The sequence below is a fragment of the Procambarus clarkii genome, chromosome 4, assembly GCF_040958095.1.
Source record: "Procambarus clarkii isolate CNS0578487 chromosome 4, FALCON_Pclarkii_2.0, whole genome shotgun sequence".
NCBI classification, from domain to species: domain Eukaryota; kingdom Metazoa; phylum Arthropoda; class Malacostraca; order Decapoda; family Cambaridae; genus Procambarus; species Procambarus clarkii.
The window spans coordinates 3,493,111-3,511,517 of NC_091153.1; the positions used below are offsets into that span (position 1 = coordinate 3,493,111).

At 42.7% G+C, this 18,407-nt stretch overlaps 1 protein-coding gene across 1 annotated transcript; it reads right to left on the reverse strand.

Annotated features, from left to right (window-relative positions):
* Positions 1-3,256: 3,256 nt before the first annotated feature.
* On the reverse strand, positions 3,257-7,708 carry LOC123751920 (uncharacterized). The gene is made up of 3 exons (XM_045733997.2): positions 7,519-7,708; positions 5,080-5,384; positions 3,257-4,817 (listed from the first exon to the last, which is right to left on the reverse strand). Exons 2-3 carry the CDS (start codon positions 5,274-5,276, stop codon positions 3,710-3,712), a joined length of 1,305 nt encoding a protein of 434 aa, XP_045589953.1. The 5' UTR covers positions 5,277-5,384; positions 7,519-7,708; the 3' UTR covers positions 3,257-3,709.
* Between the last annotated feature and the right edge of the window lie 10,699 nt (positions 7,709-18,407).

Genomic DNA, 18,407 nt, shown 5'->3' on the forward strand with positions numbered 1-18,407 from the left:
CCCTTCCCCCTCCCGGGGAGGGGGGAGCTGCGCAGACAGCGGCGCGGTGACGTATGACGTCATACTAGTTTCCGTGTTTTCTGTTGAAGAGTTCTATTCACTAGTTCGGCTTAGGTAGCAATTTTCACCAGAATAGGGGTTTGTTTTGGAATGCTTACCTTTCTGGATGCTTGACCCGGTCGATGGCAGACATAGAATGCTTCCAACCACACGGGGGTTTCTATAGGCCATTGCTCCCCTTGCCTCTCTGAGGGGGCCAGGTTCTGGCTCGTGGTCCCCGGTAGGCCCTAGAACTCCATACACATGACTGATGCCAAAGTCTGACATTAGCATATCAGCCGGTAAAGCTCCGGGGAGCCTCCGGGTCTCACCCAGAAAATGGCGTTTCATTACATTCAACGCTGGTTTTTTTGTAGCTCTGAAGTTCCTTAGTTATTGCAGAAAGGTATGGAGTATGGATTAAAAAAAATACGTGGTGTTTAAAAGAACAAATCTATAGTCTTTTGACTTGATGGCATAAAAGTAATGCACGTGATTTGTGATGTAATAGCAATGGGTGACACTTTTAACTTGGAATTTCATCAGCACTAGTTTTAGATGTGCTCGTATAGCCTTTTGCTATCAGAATTTAGAAGTGAAAAATTTGTAGAGAAGATTTATGTGAAAGTTATTGTTAACGGGTTGGAATTCACATTTGTTAAATGTCTTGCAAAGTACATTTGTAATAGTTTAAGAATTCTCTTTTTCACATGTCGGCACATTTTTTTTACTTTTTAAGATGTTGGATGACGTGCTTATCAATGTGTTCATTGTTGCCTACTTCATGTGCGCATATTCATATAAATGCCATACATGACAAAGAGGGGCTAGTAATGTCAGTATTAATATACGAGTGCTGAGTCACGCTCTTATATTCTTTATGGGTGCTTTCATCACTAAAAATGTAATGTAGGCTGGTTTTAAAGGCAAAAAAGTTTTCCCAAGAGGTGTGTCTTGGCATTGTAAGTGTGCACATTGTAATCACTACTTAGCCAAACTGTCTTAGATCAGTGTTTTGCAACCTTTTTGCCGTTAAAATAATTCCAGGTTGTACACTAGATAAACACACGGATTTCATTGTCAATTGACAGGAGGCGATTTCTGTCTTTGCTCTTGATGCTGGTTAAATAAGAAAATTAAACACAAAAATGATTAAAAATTTCATTTACACATGATTAGAATTAGCATATTTATCACTATCTCTTGTGGAACCCTTAGTTATCTTGGGGGGGGCCCATGGAAGCCAGGTTAAGAACCCCTCTGGTTTACATGGAGTTGTGTACATTTGAAATGCAAATAGAAAGTGCTCTTAACTTGGTAGCTCTTAAACCATAACAAAAACAAAATTGACAAAAAGATATACTGTACTAATATATTTCAACATGAATTTGGTGTCCATTGGCACCCTCTGGTCAGAATTTTACAGCAGCTAGAAAAGGGTGGCCATTGGGTATTCTGGCCATTATGACATCATTTCTGTATTTGAATATGAACAGAGGTTTTATTGTTTTGACCTTAACATTGTGAAATTTATCCAGTAATTTGCAGCTTATATAGTACTTAAAAACTCTAACTTTCCATATATACTTATGTATTTCAGTCCCTCCTCCAGTAAAATTGCTTATATCGTAACCGAGAAGCATTTGGAAAAATTATGAATAGTTGTGGGAGTATAAAAGTCAAATCTTTGTACTAAAAGGTATAGTATAGGAAAATACATTTGATGAAAAACCCAATGTACCTTGTCCTAGGCCCGATGTACCTTATGCTAGGCTGGCTTGCCTTATCCTCAGCCAAATGCACCTTATCCTCTGGCTGACACACCTTATCCTTGGCCTGGTGCACCTTAATATTGGCCTGACACACCTTATCCTATTAATAATGTAGTACAGTGCATATTACCCTTAGGTATATGTTTATTTTTTCTCCTGACCTTTGCACATTCTCGTAGATTTTTTGGTAGGAAACACGTGTTGTTATATTAAGTTTATATTGTGTCCATACATGTCCCGGTTGCTATTTGTGCTATCTTATTGGAGGAAGTTTTTATTTATATATATATACAATATTATACAACTTGGGTATATACATTGGCATTTAGATTATAATTAATAAGGTAAATCAAGTTTAACATACAGTAGCACATTAACTGGAAGGTAATGCTGTTTAACAATGAATATCTGTATTATTCAGGTGGGAAGAGATTGTTAATGTTTTATGTATGGAATTTTTGTACCGATGACAGAAAAAAAAAATATTTTGTGTGGTATGCCTTGGCAACTATAAATAGAAGAGAAAATACCAGTTGATTATTTGTTCCCTGTTGCATTTGTTCTTTAAAATGATTTAATAATGCTAGCTAAAATGTAATCAGGTGTTGTTTAAATTTTTTTTTTTTTAATTTTGCCCCGAGGGGCGAGTTTATTGGGCAGCGCCACTCATCCTGTGAGTGGACGCACCGCCATAGCAGCATGTACAACACTCCCCAATAGGATGAAAACCTGCTGGGTTGTTCGTCCTGTCACTTGTACCCAGACCAAGCTGGGTTGTTCATCATGTCACTTGTACCCAGACACAGCTGGGACTTGCATAACTGTCCCACATCAGCTGTTGTTTGTGCAAGTCTACGTCTGAAGGATTAGACGGACTACATTATACTGCGCTGTTCCCACATTTTTTTCCCTTTATTGGCTACTTTCAGTTGCAAGTAGCAAGATGGAGGGAGGAAGAATTTGGAATTTTCAAATGATGCCTTGTTCTTCTCAATGTCTATTTTTTGATGGATTATGGAATTTTTATGCAAAATTTAGCGAGCTGCCCCTTTTAATTTCCCAGTTTTCACCGCTTGGTGTATGTCTCCAGGACCTGATGCTAAGCACTTGTCTTGGTCACTAAACTGGTTATTCATTTTTGTCATCCCCCCTCAACATTTTACCGATGCTACTAGCTCTACTGCCTAGAGCTAGTGGCAGTCCATCTAGACTGGTGATAAGCCATTCGTTTTTGTCCCAGCTTCCGTGGTGAAGCGTATGTTTTTGTTGTTTTTCATGTTATGTCTTGTTTGCTCTTGTATTGGCATCGTGAGTGACATCTAAGATCTTTTGAATATCCTGAGATATAGTCGTTGTTAAATAGTCATCCCGACTTAGTGCCTTCTGTTGATAGCTACTTACTTTTATGAAGGCTAAAGAAAGTACAAGGAAAATAAAAAACTAGATAGCACGAAATGCAAATATTTGCTTTTATGTAAAATGCCTTTTAAAAACAATCACTTTTAAAGTCAATAAGACACTGAGAGCTGATGTGCTGGCAACCATCTTGTTGCTTATGCAAACGTTTTCGTACAGTATAGTCCGTTGGAATAGAAAAGAAGGTTTCAGATGCTTGCTGGAGACCCTTGACAACCCACTCAAAATGGCTTGCATTGTAACCGAGAGATTAAGAACTAGTGCTTTAGACAAATACCAGCAATTAAGCTAATAAAGAAAGAGCTGATTTTTCAATGAACGCAATGTGAAATTATTAAATTTTGTATTGGTTCAGTATAAGTCATGAAATACATTACATACTCTTATTGCAGAAATGCCTCTTATCATCATAATTGGTGTAAAGATACAGAATCAAAATTATCTAAATGTTTCACAATAACCTACTACAAAAATTAAGATTATCATTCTGTAATGTTGAATAACTTTATATTTTTAATTGCTGTTTCCACTTTATACATCAGCTCTTTCATATACTTATCTATTGTATTATCCTTTGTAGTATAACGGAGAAATTTGCTCTTGCACTGACTGTATATTTCTCTTGGACAGCGTTTTTTATAATGGTTCATTTGAACGAGTGACGTGTTCATTACCTTGTTTGTTTTCATGTTGCGGTAAAGTGTCTCGAGAGCATAATGGTTAAAGACAGTCCGGGAGTTTTTTGTTGATACAAAACTTTTTACAGAATGACCAATGATGCTAAAATTGGCGCTTCTGATTGTCCGATGCAGCATGTGGAAATATTTTGGCACCTTCAGATTATAAGTGAAATTAAACACATCTAAGAAATATGCATTCTGAGCTGAAAATGAAGCGTATTTATCCAAAGCTTTCGGGTCTCCTCTCTTTAGTTCTGCAAACATTTCTGACCACGTGTAGGACTTGACTGGTATAATTACTTCATCTGTGTCTAAAGGTATGACATAATCGTACAGATATATGTTTCTGTACAGGCAATCATTGTATGGTACAAGTTCATTCCTTCTCTTCTGCCACACAGCCCTTCTTAGGTACACAGAACGTAACTTTGGTTCATTTGGTTGGTCTCCTGGTAAGGTGAGAGGAATTATCTTCACCTTTCCTTGCCTCTCATAATAATCTAAAACTTTTTCTACACTTACATGTACGGTATATTTGTATATAAATACTTTATCAACACCAAGAATGTAAAGAAGTTCTAACCATTCTAAAAGTTTCACGGATATGTCGTCTTCAAAGTCCATTCCTTTAACACACACCGCATATTTTTTCTTAGCTCTCCCACTTAACAGTTCAGTAAAGCCTTCCTTATTAATGGGTAGTTTTGTAGTTATACTAGTGCATGGCTGGGAAGACAAGGAAACAAAGTCTGGGTATAATAAACTGTCACGCATCTTTAATGGAACGGGACAAGTAAATAAGTAGGTATGATAGGTTTTAGGGTCTGGATGATGGTCCCATAGTTGCATCCAGACTTCTGATGTGTCAGCTTTGACAACTATTGGATCCTGGAGTTCCTTATACCACATGCTACAAAAAAAGGAATCTTTTGACTGTATTTTTCCCACAGACATTCCTATGACCCTAACGTAATGATAATAAGCTTTAGAGTACATAAATCTAGCATCGTAAAAGGAACTATATAAGTAAATTTGGCTATTACCTACTCTCTGCCAGTATATATTATTCCAGTGAATACTGCCGGAAGTAATATTAGTGTATGAGCAATTATAAACATCTAGAGTATAAAACTGTGATTCAACAGCAGATCCAATCAAGACCTGGTACTCACCAAGTCGTTTCAGTTTTGTTTCCTTGTATATCTTTGATCCTGGTGGCATGGGCATTATAGAACTGAGAAACAGTGAATAGAATAGTACTGTCACCGTTGTTAAAGCCCCCACCATCACCAAACCTACTAATAAGCGTCTCATTTTCATGCTCATGTTCACCGTAAGAATTATTTAACAATTCATTTGCTGATGCCATGGATTCTGTCTTTTGAAAGGTGAAATATTGCAACACCTTTTCTTCTTTGTAGTTTTCATGTTGCAGATGAGTTCCTTATTGCTTATTTAATCGTGTTTGAAACACTACCTGCAAAGAAGGTATTGTGTGAGAGTTTATTTATTCTATTAAATTTTTTAAGGATTTAAGACAAAACTGCCCTATGGCAATGAAAACAAATTACGGCTACTAATGGAATTCAGGAATCTGCAATACATATACAGTGAACAATAATGAAATTTGGAAGCTAAAATTTGTCAAGGGTGGTAGTGGGGTCCACTACCACCCATGGGTTGTGCATGGGGTCCACTACTGCCCACGGGATGAGTATGGGGTCCACTACTGCCACGGGATGGGTCTGGGGTCCACTGTAACTATCCGAGAAGTCACCATTGTATAGATACTGATGTCACCACTAACATTTGCCACAAACACTGCTGCTACCATTGTAACGTTTATAATAGGCAATATTGCTGTTATTATACGACTATGGTAACACTTACTGTAATGGTTGCTATAAACTTTTAACCCTTTACGCTGTAATAACTGCATTGGTATAACCCAAAAGAACTGGGAAGAGTCTGCCCTCACAGCAGAACATGCTCAAACCAGTTATCGAGGGAAGGGGGAAGAAATGACCAAGGTGTTAAAATTATCTTTACAATTTTTACAGACCAGATGGGAGATAAGATTACTCATAAAACAAACAACTCCTGGAACTTTAATAATTAGGCTAATTGACTTGGGAGGAGACCAGTCGGCTAATACAGTGTGTTAGGGAACTTTGATCTTTTAATACTTACTGGATGAATAAAATTCCTTCTACATGAATTACAAGGGGAATATATTTATTCATAAAGATCACAGGTGATGTCCTAAGCAATTCAAGATCTAAGACTGAATTAATTAAGGGGAAATATATAAAATACGTAGGAGATTAATTAACAGTAACTTTATTTAATAATGCAAACTAATTAAACACTACATTAGTGACATCCTATTCTTTAGAGGCACGGTAATGGACTACAAATTGTACAGGGAACTAACAGATAAATACTTTTATCACTGCTTCCTCAGGCAGTGTAGCCTGGTAGAGCAACAACCCCTACCCCCCTCAAGCACTAGTCCAGTTCACTGTCTTATCTTTTTCTCTGTATCCTTCAAGGTAGAGTCCTGGCTCCATCCCTAAAGCTATTCTTGCCTTAGAAACTCCGCCCCTCCTAGGCCTAAACCCAATCAATTTGAACCAAGGCCTCGGTCCTGGCACCCTTAGCCAATGACCAGTTATATCTGGCGCTTGTCCAATGAGCAAACTTTAAAACCCCATAGGCAGAGTTTTCTCTCGAAACTGGAGGAAATTGACTCTGGCCAAACTGAAAGGGGATACGTGACAGGCCTCTCTTGCAACCACACAGCACCAGGGGAAAACTTTGTGTCCCCATAGTTTGATACCCAAGTGGGTGTGACTAACCTGCCTCCAGCAGTCAAGAGACAGGAAGAAGGGGGAGAGAGGAAGAGGCTTACTTAAGGCCTACTTGTGGATTTGTTCAAGAGGCCTACTTAAAAAAAAAAATAAAATGTTTATTTAGGTAAGGTACATACATACAATAAATTTTTACAAAGATTGGTTGACTTATAGGTAGAGCTAGTACATACAATGCCTAAAGCCACTATTACGCAAAGCGTTTCGGGCATAAAGCTACTTGTCTGACCTTTACACCAATACCACCCACGGGATGGGTATGGGGTGCATAATAAACAAAATCAAATCAAACATGGATGTCACCCTATATATTCATATAGATATTCATATTCATAATTCACCCTTTCGGTCACATTTGTTTAGAAGAAAGACTGCTACCAAAATATACTAATATTAATGCTTCACCCTCGACTAATAATTGGGCATCCCAGGTTTGATTCCCGGGTGGGACAAATATGGTTGGGGACGTTTTTTTTCATCTAATGCCTCTGTGCACCTATCGGTAAATGGGTACAGTATTCAGGAGTCGAGCAACGGTTATAGAGTTGCATCTTGGGGAGGGTTAGTAGTTCGACTTTGGGCGGATCTCGATATAAGCCTAAATAAATTATATATAATCATTACCTCAGGGTAAATATATTGATTTTGTGTCCCCTGACAAAACCAATTAATATAAACCCTGTTGCTTGTAGAGTATGAGAGGTGAGGAAGTGTAGAGTAAGATCGGACTGCGGAGGTTACCTTGAACGGTGTAGTGAGGTGTAGCTGTAGTCCTCGAGTGAAGGGTGGAGGCTGTGTGGCTGTAGTGGTGGTCCTCGAGTGAGGGGTGGAGGCTGTGTGGCTGTAGTGGTGGTCCTCGAGTGAGGGGTGGAGGCTGTGTGGCTGTAGTGGTGGTCCTCGAGTGAGGGGTGGAGGCTGTGTGGCTGCAGTGGTGGTCCTCGAGTGAGGGGTGGAGGCTGTGTGGCTGCAGTGGTGGTCCTCGAGTGAGGGGTGGAGGCTGTGTGGCTGTAGTGGTGGTCCTCGAGTGAGGGGTGGAGGCTGTGTGGCTGCAGTGGTGGTCCTCGAGTGAGGGGTGGAGGCTGTGTGGCTGCAGTGGTGGTCCTCGAGTGAGGGGTGGAGGCTGTGTGGCTGTAGTGGTGGTCCTCGAGTGAGGGGTGGAGGCTGTGTGGCTGTAGTGGTGGTCCTCGAGTGAGGGGTGGAGGCTGTGTGGCTGCAGTGGTGGTCCTCGAGTGAGGGGTGGAGGCTGTGTGGCTGTAGTGGTGGTCCTCGAGTGAGGGGTGGAGGCTGTGTGGCTGCAGTGGTGGTCCTCGAGTGAGGGGTGGAGGCTGTGTGGCTGCAGTGGTGGTCCTCGAGTGAGGGGTGGAGGCTGTGTGGCTGTAGTGGTGGTCCTCGAGTGAGGGGTGGAGGCTGTGTGGCTGCAGTGGTGGTCCTCGAGTGAGGGGTGGAGGCTGTGTGGCTGTAGTGGTGGTCCTCGAGTGAAGAGTGGAGGCTGTGTGGCTTGAACAGTCGTCCTCGAGTGAAGGGTGGAGGCTGTGTAGCTTGAGCAGTCGTCCTCGAGTGAGGGGTGGAGGCTGTGTAGCTTGAGCAGTCGTCCTCGAGTGAGGGGTGGAGGCTATGTAGCTTGAGCAGTCGTCCTCGAGTGAGGGGTGGAGGCTGTGTAGCTTGAGCAGTCGTCCTCGAGTGAGGGGTGGAGGCTGTGTAGCTTGAGCAGTCGTCCTCGAGTGAGGGGTGGAGGCTGTGTAGCTTGAGCAGTCGTCCTCGAGTGAGGGGTGGAGGCTGTGTAGCTTGAGCAGTCGTCCTCGAGTGAGGGGTGGAGGCTGTGTAGCTTGAGCAGTCGTCCTCGAGTGAGGGGTGGAGGCTGTGTAGTGAGGTGTAGCTGCAGAGGTGGTCCTCGAGTGAGGAGTGGAAACTGTGACCGTAGTGTGGTGCGAAAGACAGCAGTGTGGAGTACCGAGGCTGGACAAGAGGTAGTGTGTGGGGTGAGCAGCGACACACACACACACGGGAAGGGTTGTGGTGGGAGAGTGACGGAGGACACGAGGAGAGGGAGAGTGGCCTGGGGGCCAGGATATACACCTGGGGAGAGTAAACACCCCGCCGCTCCCACCATTACCTCCTCGCTCCTCCCAACTCTCCCCGTCGCTGGCTTAACCGCCTGAGCACTATCTTCCCTTTTTCGACGATTTGTAACTAATAAATCATGCATTCTACATTTACCTCTCATCCATATAAAATATATATTAATATATTTGCACATGTTTGGCACAAGTCAAAGAGCCCTATAACTACAAAATCAGGCCTTACAAGGAGATTCGAACCATTATAACAACACTATTGCCGTTTTAAACCAGACGTGTGTTATATTATAAAGCAAGTTGGTATTGTATTATTCAGAGCGGGCTATCGTGCACGGGTTATGTAACTCAAATAACAGTGAGATCGACATTATTTATCCCCCATGACTTGCACAGTAAATGGATATTAATAATTTTTAGCCTCCGTGGGCCGCAGCGGAGACTGAGGTGGCCTCAGCATGACGTACTTAATTATTCAGTGTATCGATGAATGCTAAACTCAGCTAGGCCCCCAAGAAAGCCAGTGATCATATTATAAGCTATGCTTGGGATGTGATCCTTAACACACACACACACACACACACACACACACACACACACACACACACACACACACACACACACACACACACACACACACACACACACACACACACACAGAGGAGAGGTTAGAAGCATTAAATATGCCAAAACTAGAAGACAGAAGAAAAAGAGGTGATATGATCACTACGTACAAAATAGTAACAGGACTTGATAAAATCGACAGGGAAGACTTCCTGAGACCTGGAACTTCAAGAACAAGAGGTCATAGATTTAAACTAGCTAAACACAGATGCCGAAGAAATATAAGAAAATTCACCTTCGCAAATAGAGTGGTAGACGGTTGGAACAAGTTAAGTGAGAAGGTGGTGGAGGCCAAGACCGTCAGTAGTTTCAAAGCGTTATATGACAAAGAGTGCTGGGAAGACGGGACACCACGAGCGTAGCTCTCATCCTGTAACTACACTTAGGTAATTACACTTAGGTAATTACACACACACACACACACACACACACACACACACACACACACACACACACACACACACACACACACACAGGCCCTCAGCGTGCCTCTGGCAATGATCTTTAATGAGTCACTTATGTCAGGAGAATTGCCCAGTTGCTGGAAGAAGGCAAATGTCGTGCCGATCTTCAAGAAAGGAGATAGGGAGGAGGCACTTAACTACAGACCTGTATCACTGACAAGCATCCCCTGTAAAATACTGGAAAGAATAATTAGGCTACGACTGGTTGCACACCTGGAGAACATTAGGTTTGTGAACAAACATCAACATGGGTTCTGGACAGGGAAATCGTGCCTAACAAACCTTCTGGAATTCTATGATAAAATAACGAGGATAAGACAGGACAGAGATGGTTGGGCAGACTGCATATTTCTGGACTGCCAAAAAGCCTTTGATACAGTACCGCACATGAGACTGCTGTTCAAGCTCGAGAGGCAGGCGGGGGTGGGGGGAAAGGTCCTAGAATGGATAAGGAACTACCTAACAGGAAGGAGCCAAAGAGTTACGGTAAGGGGCGAGAAGTCGGACTGGCGAACAGTAACAAGTGGAGTACCACAAGGATCGGTGCTGGGACCAATTCTATTTCTTGTGTATGTTAACGACATGTTTACAGGCGTAGAGTCCTACATGTCGATGTTTGCGGATGATGCAAAGTTGATGAGAAGAGTTGTGACAGATGAGGATTGCAGGATCCTCCAAGAGGACCTGAACAGATTGCAGAGATGGTCAGAGAAATGGCTACTAGAATTCAACACGAGCAAATGTAAAGTTATGGAAATGGGACTAGGAGATAGGAGACCAAAGGGACAGTACACAATGAAGGGGAACAGCCTACCTGTAACGACGCGTGAAAGAGACCTGGGGGTGGACGTAACACCTAATCTATCTCCTGAGGCACATATTAATAGGATAACGACAGCAGCGTACTCTACACTGGCAAAAGTTAGAACATCATTCAGAAACCTAAGTAAGGAGGCATTTAGGGCGCTTTACACTGCCTACGTAAGGCCAGTCTTAGAGTATGCCGCCTCATCATGGAGTCCCCATCTGAAGAAGCATATAATGAAACTGGAAAAGGTTCAGAGGTTTGCAACGAGACTCGTCCCAGAGCTACGAGGGATGGGGTATGAAGAGCGCCTGAGGGAACTGTGCCTTACGACACTAGAAAGAAGAAGGGAGAGGGGGGACATGATAGGAACGTATAAGATACTCAGAGGAATTGACAGAGTGGACATAGACGAAATGTTCACACGGAATAGTAACAGAACGAGAGGACATGGATGGAAGCTTGAAACTCAGATGAGTCACAGAGATGTAAGGAAGTTTTCTTTTAGCGTGAGAGTAGTGGGGAAATGGAATGCACTTCAGGAACAGGTTGTGGAAGCAAATACTATTCATAATTTTAAAACCAGGTATGATAGGGAAATGGGACAGGAGTCATTGCTGTAAACAACCGATGCTCGAAAGGCGGGATCCAAGAGTCAATGCTCGATCCTGCAAGCACATATAGGTGAGTACATATAGGTGAGTACACACACACACACACACACACACAGTGCCCAAATGAGCCACAGAGATATTAGAAGGAACTTTTTTAGTGTCAGAGTGGTTGACAAATGGAATGCATTAGGAAGTGAGGTGGTGGAGGCTGACTCCATACACAGTTTGAAGTGTAGATATGATAGAGCCCGATAGGCTCAGGAATCTGTACACCTGTTGATTGACGGTTGAGAGGCGGGACCAAAGAGCCAGAGCTCAACCCCCGCAAGCACAATTAGGTGAGTACACACACACACACACACACACACACACACACACACACACACAAGGGGCCTCTTGGAAAAGGGGCCTCGTAGCCTGGTGGATTGCGCGCAGGATTCGTAATTCTGTGGCGCGGGTTCGATTCCCGCACGAGGCAGAAACAAATGGGCAAAGTTTCTTTCACCCTAAATGCCCCTGTTACCTAGCAGTAAATAGGTACCTGGGAGTTAGTCAGCTGTCACGGGCTGCTTCCTGGGGTGTGTGTGTGTGGTGTGGAAAAAAAAAAAAAAAAAAAAAAAAGTAGTTAGTAAACAAGTTGATTGACAGTTTAGAGGCGGGCCGAAAGAGCAAAGCTCAACCCCCGTAAAAAACACAACTAGTAAACACACACATACACACACACACACACACACACACACACACACACATACACACACACACACACACACACATACATACACACATACACACTACGAGGGGGCCTCGTAGCCTGGTGGATAGCGCGCAGGATTCGTAATTCTGTGGCGCGGGTTCGATTCCCGCACGAGGCAGAAACAAATGGGCAAAGTTTCTTTCACCCTAAGTGCCCCTGTTACCTAGCAGTAAATAGGTACCTGGGAGTTAGTCAGCTGTCACGGGCTGCTTCCTGGGGTGTGTGTGTGTGTGTGGTGTGTGGGGAAAAAAAAAAAAGTAGTTAGTAAACAGTTGATTGACAGTTGAGAGGCGGGCCGAAAGAGCAAAGCTCAACCCCCGCAAAAACACAACTAGTAAACACAACTAGTAAACACACACACACACACACACACACACACACACACACATACATTCACTTACTTGATTGATTGATGAATAAGCCACCAAAAAAGTGGCACCCCTAACCCCTGCACTGAAGCCCTCCAAGCCTTCTTTCTTGAAGGTCAGCATCCTTCCAAATGGATTACCAAAACCGCCACTGTGCTCAGAATGTATAATAATCATCACCTCTACCAAGAGAGACAACAACAACACTTTCCTACCCCATGGGAGATCACCCCTTTCCAAATTACTGTTCCCCCCCTACCCTTTCCCCACCCAAGAAGCTGATTAAAGAACAAGCTTTGCTTCGACAAGTAGCAAAGTACAATGCCTTAAGCCAAATTGATGTTTTGGTCAGAGAGCGCTGCCTTTCCCAGATTATTTACACTGATGGATCCTTGCATCAGTCCTATGGTGCAGCTGGAAGTGCAGTTGTTGTGACAGGGAGAGATGGTTCCTTCTCCCATGAGTGTGGAGCGCGTCTATGTAACTGGGCCTCCACTCTTCAAACAGAATTGGTTGCCATAATCCTTGCACTCGAGCGCGTATATGAGTCCAAAGTTGACACGCTAATTGTAAGTGACTCCTTGTCATCCTTGACTGCCTTCAGCTCCCCAAGGCTTAACTGTGACGTGCTAGACACGTCTGAAGCTAGACACAGATATAATGAAATAATGATGGAGTCAGAGTCTGTCTCCTGTGGATTCCTTCTCATATTGGTCTCCGAATGCATGATAGAACTGATGAGTTGGCCAAGACTTTTGCTCATAAAGAGGGAATTGATTACCATCTTGGCCTGCCTTTGAGCAGCCTGAGGGCAGTAATATTCCGGGAACATCAACAAAATCTCGTAGACTTGAGGCAAAGTGAAATTCACACCAGTTCCTCCATCTATCATTCAATTATGCAGGCAGACCCGCACGTCTATGGGTCATCCAATAATGTTAGCAGACTTCTAGATGTTACCACTGCTAGGCTTAGGCTCGGCTACAAGTACCTCTGGGAGTTTGTAACATCTGCTGATGTAGATTTGACTAAATGTAAACTCTGTCAGCAGAACTATTCGCATAATTTGCGTCATTATATAATGGAATGTGAAAAAATCGCGGAATTCAGAGATAACACCATTAATGGAGTCCAAGAAATGAGTAAGTACTTCATTCATAATGATGTGCTGTCAGGAATCTTAGCCAAGTATCCAAAACATGCTTATGGGATTGTCGTTATTCCTTTAGGTGATGGACGATACTTGTATTTCACGGTACACACATAGTGGAATATTATTAGCTGGTACATTGTATGCAATAGAAATGTAATAGGCTCGGGAACTGAACCCAAAAATTTGGTGAGTGGAAGGCCGATTTCGGTGACTGGTTGAAATTAATCGAATGGCTACTTCACTGACAAATTAATATGATTTTATAGACTGTGTAACTGGCTAGTTTGTTCATAGATTGGCTGACTGGCTAGCTATTTGATAGCCTGGGTGACTGGCTAGTTTGCTGATAGGCTGGGTGACTTGATGGCTGACAGCCGACTCAGACACTCTATGGTTGTGGGACTTAATGGAAAGCTGGTTGGCTGACTGCTTGAGTGACTGGCTGGTTGACTGACTGCTTGAGTTACCGGCTGGTTGACTGACTGCTTGACTGACTGCTTGAGTGACCGGTTGGTTGACTGACTGCTTGAGTGACCGGTTGGTTGACTGCCAAACTGAAGGTTACGGACCTATTATCTCCACAACAATACATGACTAATTCAAATATTGATTTTAAGCCTCACGAAAGGCTTAGAATCGATATATATATATATATATATATATATATATATATATATATATATATATATATATATATATATATATATATATATATATATATATATATATATATATAATAATAACTCAAAATGAAGTTTCAATTAACATACCAGCATCTTTTGGACCCAGAAATGCAAAATTGATCACGTTCATATTTTCCCCGTTCGGCAAATTCGAGGTAAATAAAACACAAATAGAATGTTAAATCAAAATATAATGAATATAAAAATCACTTTTGAATTTCGGTACAATAAAGAAAACCGTTAATATGAGGATTCGAATTTGGTTCAGACACTTTCTAGAACTACACAGCAATAAAGGATATAATAAACATCAACACAGCTTATTGACACGTATTTTAAAAGACACGATGGCATTAGTTTAGTTGTATAATAATGTATAGGCACAGCTCTAGCGACCGTTAACGACAGATTTGTTGACATAAACAAACTGTTGGATTTGAATATTTGAATCTACGAGGCTATTGAATAGAGGTGATTGCCTTGTCTCAGTAGGCTAAAGTCTCCCAAAAATGATGCTATCTATAGCTGCTGTGGACGTACAAAATATGGTCTATTTGCAGTTCCACGCAAAAAAATTTAATTTTTTTTTACTATTGATTTGTGGTGGGCTTTAAAAATAAAGTTAACTAAACTTTACGCTTCCTTGCACGTAGAATTCGTGAGCTGCATATATGCTAAATTATAATTAAAATATTTAGGTATGTTAGACCTAATTTGGCCTATTTAGACCAAATACAGGTTAAATTTATGCCCATCAGAATTCGAATAGTACAAAACGTTTGTTTTTTTCCTGCACACAACATTTCTATATTTTATCCAGTTGCTTCGTGGTAGCTTTCCCGTATTGGCATCTTAATTATGTTGCGCCTTTTGAATCCTCCTCGACTCCGATGGTCCTAACATAGTCTTCCCGGCTTGGTGCCTCTTGATAATGCCATACGCATCTATAGTAACAATATAAATTCATCAAATCATTGGATAAAGCAGATCACATTCCAACCCTAGCAGTAAATACCTTCACCTAGCAGTAAATAGGTACCTGGGAGTTAGTTAGCTGCTACAGGCTGCTTCCTGGAGGTGTGTAACAAAAAGGAGGCCTGGTCGAGGACCGGGCCGCGGGGACGCTAAGCCCCGAAATCAAAATCATCTCAAGATAACCACTCGATCAATTCCTGATTTACCTGAGGGCCACTAACCATAGTGGCCTCGATGAGGACAGGAAGCCGGCGACTTGTCGAAGGTCCCACATTTGCCTTGATGAATTTTTCCAGGTATATTTTAAAACTCAACACAGTTTTGGCAGTTACGGCTTCAGTGGGTAGGCGGTTCTATAGGTTAATAACCCTATGGGTGAAAAAGCATCTCCTGTTCTCAGTCCCACAGTGTGGCTTGTTGAGCTTGAAACCGTTGCTCCTTGTGTGTGTTACATCAGACCTTCTGTAGAAAATATCCGGATCAATATCCTCTCAGAGAAAGTAGAGAAACTAGGCTATGCTCACATAGATGTGTGTACCCAGCCTCTGTAATTAACAGGTAAACATTTGCATTATACATGTACGGCATAGTGAATTATTTTTGTCACAAATCAGTTTTTAATTTTAAATTTATGTTGAAAACTTTTGTCAATCATCTTGAGGCTGCAGTAGACGTTGATTTTACATCCGTGTGGTGTGTCTAGCTTAATCAATGGGATCTCATCCACAGGCGCAAGTTCACCTAAGGTTCCTTTTAAACTAAGAGTATCGGGCTGACCCTCATTTCCATTCGCATGCACATGTCATAAGCCCCGGACAATCTGTCAGACAACCTGACTCCCTCCAGGGCGAGGTGTCGATGGGAGAGGAAGGATCTCTATTTACACCTTGTCTATCAGTAGCCTAGAGTGTGTAGTGTGAAGTTCCGGGGCATCTCTTGCCTGGGAGTTGGCTTGCGAAGTTCCGGGGCATCTCTGCCTGGTGGCCGCATCTCCAGATCCCTTTTGGCTTTACCAAAAAGTCGGAGCCTATATAATCGACGGTTGGCTGCTCAGGTGTGAAATCAGTGACACTAGCTGTTCAATCAGCGCAAGTTCTCAGTCACAGCTACTTTGATAAAGAGTGATTGGTTCTTTTACAGTGAGAGTTCACAGTCACTAAAGGGTAGTTGCATCACACTTTTTTTAGTGCGTGGCAACTGAGCAGGTTATCCCTCACAGGTAGTGTCAGGCTCTGACACTACACGTACTGGATAATATTACCGTTTTTGTGCCGTTCCAGAGATCGTCCACATTTCAGCTGCTTTTGTGGCAATGAAGTGTACCAGAGACAGCACTGACATCTTTGTCTCTGCAGAAGACCGGCGTCCTTTCCTTGCCTCGCTTTACTCTCTCGTGAAAATGGAGTAGCATCATCATCCTCATGATTTCATCAACACTATAATCTCCTTATTGACATCGTATCTGTAGCACCGGAGAATCCGCCTCCTGTCACTACCTCCGTATTTTCTGGTTGACATTTAACACTCATGTTGACCTTGAGAAGAACAGCCTTGTTCTCGTTTAAGGCAACGGATCACGTCCAACCCTATGGATGTGGGACTTGATGTTCACGAACGATGTTGCTAATTGGCTTTATCTTGTCCACTCGCTTTGAGCAGGGCGCTACATTCATTGAGCCTTCCCGGATGTAGCAGTTTAATACCACATCAACTCCTGCATGCTTTCCAGAACTGACGCGTCACTTTTGGCGGGAAAGTCTAGACGTAGTGGCGACACATCCAGCAGCCACGAGGCTCTCCATGATAGTCCAACCACTTGGGCTGGACGGTAGAGCGACGGTCTCGCTTCATGCAGGGCGGCGTTCAATCCCCGACCGTCCAAATTGTTGGACACCATTCCTTCCCCCCCCCCCCGTCCTATCCCAAATCCTTATCCTTTCCCAGTGCTATATAGTCGTAATGGTTTGGCGCTTTCCATCTGATAGTTCCCTTCCCTTCCATGATCTTGGGTGAGTCCCATCACTAACAGGCGGCACACATCTCTCTGTCAGTTTCTGGAACTGACCGTAGTGTGTGAGGTCCAGCCATCAAGACTTTCATCAGCTACGCTTGCGGGGTCTATAAACTTTCATTGTTCTTTCTTCAAGAACCGAATGACTTGTAACTGAATGACTCTTGTGTTTGGGTCGATAGTTCGATGCAAGTGATCCATCTTCTTAAAAATCGGCACTACATTTGCAAGCCTCCACGAATATGGTGCTCTTCTCGACTCTAATAATTTATTAAATATGCAAGACCAGGTAACTACGAGGAGAAAGCAGTAAGCCAGTAATATACACGACAAGGGTTCACTAAGCTGCTCTTTACATTCTGTAAGCACTCTGGCAAATACTTTGGCCCTGAAATACTTTTTGGGGCTTTAATTGCTCTACATTTCTTTAGTAAGTTACACTCCCTGTTCCTGTGCCAGGTACGTCCTACTACGGGCTCACCCAACCCGTCCTCACACTAGGCTGGTTAAAGCAGCGGCCGTCCTCCCCAGACGCACTCATCAATTTTAACATACTGTATATTAAAAATTGGGTTGTTCTCATATATAAATTAATATTATACAGCACATACAAATTCTATGTATAGTTAGACGTAGGTTAGGTTAGGTGTTTAGGTTCTGTTGGCAATTATTTGTATTTGAAGTACGTGGGTGAAGCATTTATAGAATTGTAGTTCGAATAGAGGACGTGAGCGAAGCACTTGTTCCGGAAGTGTTCGGACGTCATCAGTTGTGAGTGGTGTGTAAACCGTTTTTCATCCATAAACAGGGGGTTTGGCGGGTGGATGGAATGGACTTTGAGTCTTTGTTTAGAGGACGGGCTGTGTGTAAACCGCATTTCATTTATAAACAGGGGGAGTTTTGGCGGCTGGATTAACGAGCTTGGATCTTTGTATGCGTGGACGGGCCGGGCTCACCATAGCCCGTGCTACTTGGAACTTTTTGTTCCGAGTAGCTGAATCTAAAACAACAACAACAACATTGTTGAGTAGCTTCCTCTCTGGTAACTACTAGTCAAAAGTCACCTTCTCTACACACTGAAATCACAATAGCGTGCTGCATCAA